We start from the raw sequence: 9,964 nt of genomic DNA, 5'->3' as shown, positions 1-9,964 counted from the left end.
TTTGAAAAATGAAGTGCACAATTTTTGAATTTGTTCAATGCTCCCCAGCTAATTAGCGAATAGTTATAGATTTTTTTTTTTTTTTCTGCAATATTTTTAATTGGTTTCGATTTGAAATTCGAATAGCACTGAGAGAATCATATTTATATTATCGAATTTGTTTTTTAACGATGAAAATTTACTTTTCGTAATAGAAAATGATCAAATTAGTTTCCAAAAGAATTTCCATAATTTCAACACCATAAAAAGCCACTGAATTGCTTCCTATGTTCATTTAATTTAGAAGTAGTTCATAATGAAAATGATATGAACTCCAATTCATTCAGCGATGATATTTAGCTCAAAATTGATAGACAAATAATCGGTAGAACAAAACCAATTCCATTCAAAGAGCAATAAAAAAATAGAAGTTTCGATTTTTGTTTTTGCAAAGAGAAAACAAAAGAAGAAGAAAACACACACACACACAGAAAAAATGGAGAATTAAGTGTCATATTTGGCGCGCAGTATTAGAAACAACCATTCTGATTGTTGGTATTAAATATATATATATTTATATTAACATATACAAATTTATTTGTTATGTTGTTTATTTTTATTATTTTAATTTTTTTTTTGTCGTCACAATAATGATACATCATATATTTTATTTAGGAACAAAAAAATAGTTAGTATCCAGTGTATACAACCGATTGACAAAAACCATAAAACTAAATTCAGTTTTGCGCTTACATCGATCCAATTACAAAATTGCCCTTGTTAGAAATCAATATATATTCAAAAACAGCCATCGACGATCGTTGCTTCATTTTGGTCTTTTTCCAAGAGAGAGAGAGAGAGAGAGAGAAAAACAAAAATTACCGGGGCAAAGCAACATTTTAACAATGTTCCGTAAGCAAACCGTTTTACCTGAATTTGATTTTATGGTTTAATGACTAATTTTGGTTGGAATATAATTAAATTTAAAATGAAAACGAAAAAAAAAATTGTGTCTGAGAAAACCCCATAGCGTATGCGTTCACACAAAATTTTCAAATAAATATCTTTTATTTAAAAGATTTGTTGGTTGTTTATCTGTCTGTCCATGCTTGTAGAGTATACAGTAGTGTTTTTCATGTTTTTTTTTTCTTTATAATATACAGTATAATAAATATAGTTGTTTTTTTGTTGTTGTTGTTGTTGCTATTGTTGCTGTTTGAAAATAAATTTTAGGTCCTCTATATAAATTAGGCTTAGAAAAGCTATTTTTTAATGGCTGGATCTGAAGTTTTAGGATTATCGTTTGATTGTGGGGGTTTAACTTGTTGTTTTTGTTGTGGTTGCTGCTGTTGCTGATGTTGTTGCTGCTGTGGTGATGATGATTGCGGTTTTGCCGCTGTGCTCTTCTTGATTGGTGTTGGGTCATCAAGGAAAAGAGGATTCTTTACTTCCATGTCACCAGTCTGAAATGAAAATCGAGCAAGGTAGAATTTGTGATAAACTTTTAGGCATGAAATATGTGGTGTTACAATAAGGTATACGCACTGGTGCTAATCCTGGGCATTCGTACACTGTGTAGTCACCTTCTTCATTCTCTTCATCGGTTTCGATATCGGACATAGAGCCATTTTGTTCGCCGCTATTTTGATTTTCCATTGCAATTATTTGATTCTTTTGATGTTGATAATGATACATTTGAGCGCTTTGAGCCAATCTCCGATCGCCTGACGATGGTGAAACGTCTTTATTGGGACCTATTCGAATTAAAGATTCCATTAGTAACAATCATCAACGGCCAATTGCAAATATGAATAATATACCGGTTATGCCATAAGCAGGGTAATCGACATCCGCTGCTGCCTTTGCTTTCTTCTGCAAACTGTCAATAAATGAAATGCATCATTAAATAGATGAAAAACATGCTTACGTACTATTTTCATGTGTGTATTGTTTTGTTTTTCTATTAGGCAAACTTACGTGTACCATCCAATGCCAATAGCAAGCAATCCAACGGTAAATGCGGCACTAACGCCAGCAATGACTGCAATTACCCAAGCTGAATTCAAGTCAACTGGTTTCTTGGCAACGTCGCTTTGCGTTTGTTGCTCATTGACAATAGCTTTTCCATTCCCTGTGCGATCCAATTTCTCAACAATTTTCTTCAAGTCTTCAAGCATCAATACATTCTTCGACTTGGATATATCATAAGTATTATCAGTGCCAGCATCTGAATCATCATCGTTTGTATCAATGATTTTTGGGTTGACATTCATTGGAGCTTTCACCTTGAGAAAAATACCATCGTTGCTTAAATGGACTGGCTCATTTTCGGCGCCCAGCACATTTTTGTAGGTATACACTGGTTGTTTTGATTTGATGGCCTCATCTTTAATGGGAATACCAACTTTTTCATAGAATTTTGGATGGCCCGGTCCAACGGCAAACGATGGCTCTTCATCATTTGAATATGGCGAATTTTGGGGTAATTGATAGGTAAATTCCGGTCTGTAGACTTCTTCCGCTAATTGTTCATTGTTTGGGAATGAGTACTGCTGCTGTTGTTGACGTTCCTGTTGAAAACGTTGCTTTGCCTTAATAATATTATTCACTTCATTCCATTGTGCCAAAAGGTAATTTCCATAGCTTGAACCTGATGGCAATTGAGGTGGCTTTCGAAAACCTAGCAAAAAGAGATTGTTATTGATGATTGGGTTATTTAAAGTTTAAACAAACAACTAAAAGAAATTGAAGAAAGAAAGAAATGAAAATCATTTAAATTTCATTTTAGAAGAGAAACCTTGGAATTTTATCACTTTTATACATTAAAAGTAGTGTTAAAATTAAAATATTAGGCGAATAAGTTGCAGCATTCGATAAGCATATGTTAGTTTCATGTCATTTGCGCATTGAATTTATATGTACGAATAAATCACTTGTTTCGTGCTTTCTGTCCTATGCATACAACAAATGTTCAGCTCACCACTAACTACAAAAATTAGTTGTCGATAACACGAATGAACAAACAAACAAAAACCAAATGAACAGCCGAAATAATGTACAAATCAACGCGTCAACGACGCCGAAATAGAACATTTTGATAAAAATTTACCTGGGTATATGTAATCATTCTCCGTAACGGCTGTTTTTGCATTAATTAAAGCTAGAATTAGGACAACGATGAGGCCGTGCGTGTTGAACATTTCAATCTTTTAGTATTTATTATTATTTAGTAAACCATATGGAGTTATTAGATGATTGAGAAAACGTTAACTCTCACTCAAACATCGTGCGCACTCTTTCTGCCCTGCACAGCCCTATGAACCAGTTCACAATTTACGTATAAATTGGAAAAATCGATAAAATAAGCGCATCACATTTACCCGTAGCGCAATTCAACTTGTTTCTTTTTTCTCCTTTCTCCCACACTGTGACTTTCCACAAACACACTCTCTTTCGCTGTAATATTCCAAATGCTTTCGTTTTCTTTCTGTTGTTTATTTTATTAATTTTGCAATTAATTCATTTGACGATTTTCGACGCACGAAACAAATTTTTTGGTGAATTTTCCAAATGAATCTTTCGTTATTCGCATCCCCCAAATAGAGCAAGAATACTTATGGTACAGTAATGTAAGTTGTCATGTCACAACTGCTTGCAGATGCTGTGTGTGACAACGTCGCACACGATTTCGAACTGTATCGTTCGGTTGGTTGGTTCGTACTGCTGCATACTCAGTTCCAACGAATCATACAAAACACACAGAGGTTATCGCTATAGCAAGACCTACCCACACACAATTCGACTTGGACTCAGAAAGAACGTATATAACTAAATGTAATATCATTGTAGTTGTCGGGGCATTTCCATATGGGTGGTGGTAGTGTTGATATTGTGCAATCGCTGGTACTTTGCTGGTAGTTTGTATGAATTTTCGGTTGTTTTCATTTTTTTCTTCTTCTTCTCGTTTTTTGCCTTCTGCTTTTTGCTTGTTACTTGTATTTGAATTAAAAGTGGCAGACAGGAAATTAAATGAAACATTTTCTCTGAGTACTTTCTCATTTGTTTGACTCAATTTATGAGATGTTCCCATATTTTTTCCTCAAGTAGAAGGAATATTATGTTATTTTCCTTCATTCAAATGTATGTGTGTTCCCTGAATGGACTTTAATAGTTTTCATTAAGAATTCTAATTTTGAAGAAGTGGAAAAATCGTGCCGTGCCTTGCCGATGACGCTCACTTTTACGTCATCAACAACACAAGTCAGATACCATGAAGTGATGAGTTTAGAATCCCGAATGGTAGTTTGTTTCGGCAAAATGACAATCAAAAGTAAAACCACAACCATTTGTGATGGTTTTCCTCCATTTTAGCAGTAAAAGAGAATTTCGTTGCTGATTGTGTTTGTATTTAATTCCACGCTAGAACACACATTAATTTATTAAACTTGAATAATGCTTAATTTGAGAAACCAACACATTTTGAACTTGATACTTATTTCAATTTAAATGATTCTTTATTGGGGATTTAAAATGATTTTTCCACATATATAAGGCACATATTTAAATAAATAAGTATAAAATTTTATGGTATATGTATAAATGGGATTAATTGTAACAAATAATCGTTGGCAAACGCTCAATCACAGAAATGTGAAGTGAATCAAATTGGTTATGGGATTTAAAACAAAATTACCTCATGAACGGAACAGAAACTAATTTATACATGTGGATACTACGCCCCATATGCAATATGTACATGAAGGAGGAAGATGTGAGATCAGAGACATAAAACCAGAGGAAAAGTGAAACACATTTTTGTGACTTATTGGTCGGTCGTGGTCTCTGGCTGTTCCGTTGTTGTTTCAGTGCACTCTTCATTTTGCTTTGATATTGGTTGCGTTTCCCGTTCCAGCCATTCAAGAATATTCGAATTATCGCTCAATAATGGGCTAACATTATTACGAACGCCTGCATGATATTCATTCAGCCACTGAATCTAAACCATCGTAATAATAAAAATAGAGGAAAAAATCCATCGTTTAACATCAATAAATCGAATATAAAATGCACACGTTGCCACCGTACCTCAGACTCAGAAAGCAAATCGACATTAATCATTTTCTTTTGGATCGGAACCATTGTAATATCATCAAATTTATAAGCTCCTTTTCCACTGAAATGTTCGGATGAATGCGGTGCATCGACCACTTGAAGCACATTTCCTAGTCGAATGCCAAATTTACCATTTTCGTAATAGCCCGGCTCGTTCGTTGTGAACATATTTTTGCACATTCCAGGCGGCATATTTTTGCTCGATATTAACGGCGGATACTCATGAACCTTCAAAAAAGCACCAACCCCATGCCCAGTTGCGTGATCGTAGTCTAATCCCACATCCCAAAGCGCTCGCCTTGCCATCGCATCGAAGAATGAAAACTAAATAAACATCAAAATAAAAATAGAAACGAAAAAAATAAATATTATTACTTCCAGATTTGTTTGCTTGTAACTCATTTTTATGACGGCCATAAACTTAAATCGAAAAGCGGTAGAAAGAAAATATTGTTGTTTTTAGAAGACATATTCACCGGTGCTCCTCGTGGAAAAACTGCTGTTGCCACCGATATAAAACCTTTGAGCACACGAGTGAACGCATCTTTCTCTGTGTCGGACGGTGTGCCAAAGTGCACTGTACGCGTCATATCAGTCGTTCCATCTGTTCATGTATAAATAAAATGTGATGAAGAGAGGAAAATTGATGAGATGATGGAGAATTCTTCACCTGGTCAAAAATCAGTTTTTACCTTTATATTGAGTGCCTGACTCGATCAAGTAAAGCTCTGTGCGGGTAATTTGCCTATCGCTATCATTTGTTGGTATGTAATGTGCCATTGCTGCATGTGCACCAACGGCGCTTATGGTTTGAAAACTCAATCGACGATAATATTCATGTTGACTGAACAAAAGAAGAAAAAAAAAATTCACCTATACTTTAATTTGCTTACGCTTTCAACTAAGTGTGGAAGATGTTTTTCTGTTTTATTCTTCTGTTCCTATTGCTTGTTCTTCCTTTTCTGTTCACACATACCTTTTATAGCTTTTGAGTTTGTCGGCACCTTTTATTTCGGTGATGTTTTGGTCATCGATTTCAGTTTCCAACCAATACAGGTACTTAATGATACTGGCTCCATCTCGTTTGTGGGCCTCACGCATTTTTTGTGCTTCAACGTCATTTTTAATGATTCGCATTTTCATAATTGGACTTTCGGCTTCTAACCTTCGCTCTGACGGCACAATCGTTTGAATAGCCTCACTGGCCGACGATAATAACACCATTCCCTTTGTGTTCCGAATCTGAATGTGTATGGAAAAACCACAATAATTTTCCGAATCCTTTTCAAACATTTTCTCTTTTCATTTTCTCATCGTCATTGTTAAAAATAACTCACGACAGTGTTTATTCCAGCCACTGTATTGTTGTATTCGTTTATAATGATGTCGATGTGCTCGGTTTGGAAGTGATTATCAATTTTGTTGGTCGTGGCTCTATCTTGTTTAAGCAAATACAGGTAAGTATCGTTCTCGGCTATGATGACATAGGCAAAAAACAGAGGCGCATATTCGAAATCGCTACCTCTCAAATTGAGCAACCCTTTTTGTCACAACAGCATCAACAGCAAAAGAGATATTTTCAAAATGTATATAACAAATCGATTTGTAATTATTTTGATTGATTTATTATAATTGAAATGCTTACAGGCAATATCTTCTAATGCTGTAACAATCATGATATCCGCTGTCAGAGCTTTCATTGCTTTTCGCACTTCCGCCAACTTTTGCGGAACTCTTTTGCCTGAGGCCGGACCAGATATACGCAAATCACGGGGAAAAAAAATTAAAAATTAATTTAATCATATTGGTACTTTGAGTCTGGCAAGTTGGCATAGACATGACCACAACCCTTTTTCGTTCTTTCACCATCATAATCTTGCGCTATACGTTGTTACCCTGCAGGCTCATCTCATTTGATTGATAATGTGGTGGAATTGGTCATGGTTTATTATTGAATGGTTTTTCGTTTACCGCACGTAAATGTAAATCCATTCGTATAGCTTACTAAATTGACAATATTTATTCTTATTCAAAAAATGTCACAATTTCATTTTGATTACCGAAACCAACAAACATACAAAAAATCTTTGTTGAACGGGAACGGTTCAAGTTCGTTCGAAATACATGAAACAGTTGAACTTTCCGTTTACAATTGTTTGGGGAGAAATTCTAAAGCTGTGATTCAAGACTCTAACCTTTTGACATTTGTTTCTTTGTGCGTGCCTGTGCATACACTCTTGAGACCGATTCTTTTATGGGTCTCAATGCAATTACTTCATATGAGATTCGAAACAATCGTCTGACTAGAAAAAATGACTCGTTTGTGATTTCGAAACCCATTGAATGCTGTTCATGGTATCTTTTAACACCTAATATGTATACTGACATAACTGTTTAATTCGATTTGATACATTCAATGGAACGAAACAAAATGAAGAAAAAAAAAAATGATAGAAAAATTACCCGAAAATTGGTCTCCAATCGGCTCAAGTTCTTTCAGTTTGAGTTCAGGGCGATTTTTCCATACCACATCAACCAAGTTTGTTGGAAGCGCAATCAAATTATGACCATGAGATTCAAGATATGCCGAAAGCTGTTGAAATTCTTTTGCTTTCATTAAAAATGGATCGATGCCCACGCGTGAATTTTGGGGTAATTTTTCAACTAGCCATTCTTGGATTGATTTTGTCGCTGGCTGTCCCGATTTCATTATTATCCAAGTTTCATTATCTAGTTGGTTTTTAGCTTGCATAAAATATCGACTGTCAGTCCAAAAAGCAGCGGCACCCTCTTCAATCACAATTGTGGCAGATGAGCCCGTAAATCCAGAAACATACGCGACCCGTTTGTCGCGATCTGTTGTATCCTCATTCTATATAATCATTTTTTTGTGGAAAATATACATCAAATCCATAGCATTTTTTTTTTTTTGTTCTAAAGTGTTTTATTTATGTTTAATCTCTCACTTGATGTACATCAACCGATGGGATTATATAGGCCTGAATTGGTGGTCCCATAACGTATCGCGTATCATTCATTGTGTTTCGGATGCTGCGAACGATTTTCGCCGATGTGGGTTGCCCTCCGTCGTCTTCAGGGGGATTTTCAATATTTGCCATTGCTCTATTTTGAACAGAAGAAAAACTTTGACAAATGAGTCAAATACATTCGGAACAATTGATAAAACTACACTTGAAACAATTTCAAACAGCTCATTCAAAATTCACCGAAACTTTTCAGATATGCTTTCATAGTTCTTAAACATCCTCAACGAATTACTTGAACTCCATGGCATTTCCTATTGCATCAATTAAAATTAATAATTGAAACTATAATTTATCAGAAAATTAAATAGATAACTTTTGCCCTAATTTACATTTGGTTACATGTAATCAAACTGAAAACAATTCAATATATTGTGTTGAACACGAGACGCATCGATCATTCCTTTTATGCGGTATTGATTGACAAATAAATTGGGTTAAATTCCAACAAAAGTTTTTAGTTGCGTTTTATTTGAAAAATGATTCAAGTGTGTACCTTGTCACTGCCACTGAGCAACCAACGACAGCTACGAGCAGTGCGGCGCCGGTGAGTATTAATTTTGTGTTTGATGCTACGGTCATCCTTTGGACTTTGTACAACTTTAGAAATGGAATTGAAATGGAGAAACCCAGCTTTTCCGCGTCCCAGACACACGCTCGTTTCACAGATATACAGGTTTTGGAATCAACACTTCTTTTTCTCCTTTATCTTTCTAAGATTACGTTTTCTATTCAATTCAATTCAATTAAAAATGAATAAACATATGATCCAATGTTGAAATTCTTATATTTTGAGAACCAATGAGTTTGCGACAACAACTAAATGCATGCAATTCGAAATTTGTTTATTTATCAGAATATTCGAAAAAGAAATCCTTTTTCTTCATCTTTCATCAAAACGGTAAGTGATTGGCTTTGCTTCCGATAAAAATGAGCTTATTTAGTTTTTGGATTTTATTTGCTATGCAAAGAAACATTTGAAACACAAGAATTCTGACAAATGTAATAAATTCACGATTGAACTCTATTATGCCAAGTAATTTCGAGTTGTTGCAAATTTATTGGAAAAACCCACGAGTCAAAAGTTTTTAGTTTAGTTTATTTGAAAAAATAATAATGAAAAGACCATTACCGATAGGAAACCTTTGGGTGTAATCAAGTGACACGTATCACATTGAATGCTTTTGATAAATTTGCTACTGAGAAGAAAAAATACGCGTCAATTCAATAAATATGGCTTATCTTGAAGTAATTTATTTGTATTCTAAGCATTTGCGTGTACGTACAACTCAATTGATAAGAAAAAAAAAGCTTGTGAATCATCGCTATACTGAATTATCGATAAGATTCCATTTATCAATCAGCTAAGACATATGAATTTTAGTGATGGTCAAATTGATGAATGATTTCGAAAAAAAAAAAAAAAATTATTTACAAACGTAGAAAAAACGATATGGTTCTGCCGAAAAGTGCAATAAACGTGTTCATGAATATGCAAATGTCGAAATCGAAAACCTCTTAAGAATAATTGCGATGAAATTTGCATTCCATCATCGTTTTTCGAAGAAAGAAAAAAACGACAAATGATTCCATAAATATGAATTGCTTTTGAAGTTGTTCAAAACAACAAAAAATGAACGCATTACTTTGAAGGATTTCAATTGATACAGTTGCCTTTTCGCGATGAAATGATATTGATTGCTCATAATTTGGCCACAATTTATCTTCGCTTAGCTTAAATACAATACCGTAAATACAACGCACACCGGGTATGAACAGAACAATCGGCGTAAGCCGCTTATTCCAAAGTGGATAAATGTCCGGTCTAT

General features: G+C 34.5%; 2 protein-coding genes across 2 annotated transcripts; both read right to left on the bottom strand.

Annotated features, from left to right (window-relative positions):
• Nucleotides 1–528: 528 nt before the first annotated feature.
• Nucleotides 529–3,860, bottom strand: LOC129575469 (uncharacterized). The gene is made up of 5 exons (XM_055459150.1): nt 3,089–3,860; nt 1,957–2,659; nt 1,800–1,858; nt 1,525–1,733; nt 529–1,442 (listed from the first exon to the last, which is right to left on the bottom strand). The coding sequence occupies exons 1-5, from the start codon at nt 3,177–3,179 to the stop codon at nt 1,242–1,244; spliced, it is 1,263 nt and encodes a 420-aa protein (XP_055315125.1). The 5' UTR covers nt 3,180–3,860; the 3' UTR covers nt 529–1,241.
• Nucleotides 3,861–4,474: 614 nt separating this feature from the next.
• On the bottom strand, nt 4,475–9,364 carry LOC129575468 (xaa-Pro aminopeptidase 1-like). Its single transcript, XM_055459148.1, has 11 exons — nt 9,268–9,364; nt 8,632–8,863; nt 8,058–8,214; nt 7,555–7,963; nt 6,737–6,832; nt 6,429–6,631; nt 6,068–6,333; nt 5,784–5,935; nt 5,568–5,695; nt 5,065–5,415; nt 4,475–4,975 (listed from the first exon to the last, which is right to left on the bottom strand). The coding sequence occupies exons 2-11, from the start codon at nt 8,715–8,717 to the stop codon at nt 4,802–4,804; spliced, it is 2,022 nt and encodes a 673-aa protein (XP_055315123.1). The 5' UTR covers nt 8,718–8,863; nt 9,268–9,364; the 3' UTR covers nt 4,475–4,801.
• Between the last annotated feature and the right edge of the window lie 600 nt (nt 9,365–9,964).

Source organism: Sitodiplosis mosellana, unplaced genomic scaffold, assembly GCF_009176505.1.
Source record: "Sitodiplosis mosellana isolate CC-2019 unplaced genomic scaffold, AAFC_SMos_1.0 Smas_scaffold_6167, whole genome shotgun sequence".
In the NCBI taxonomy this organism is placed as follows: Eukaryota; Metazoa; Arthropoda; class Insecta; order Diptera; family Cecidomyiidae; genus Sitodiplosis; species Sitodiplosis mosellana.
Note: the sequence above shows the minus strand (reverse complement) of the source record. Positions and strands in the feature narration are given on the sequence as shown.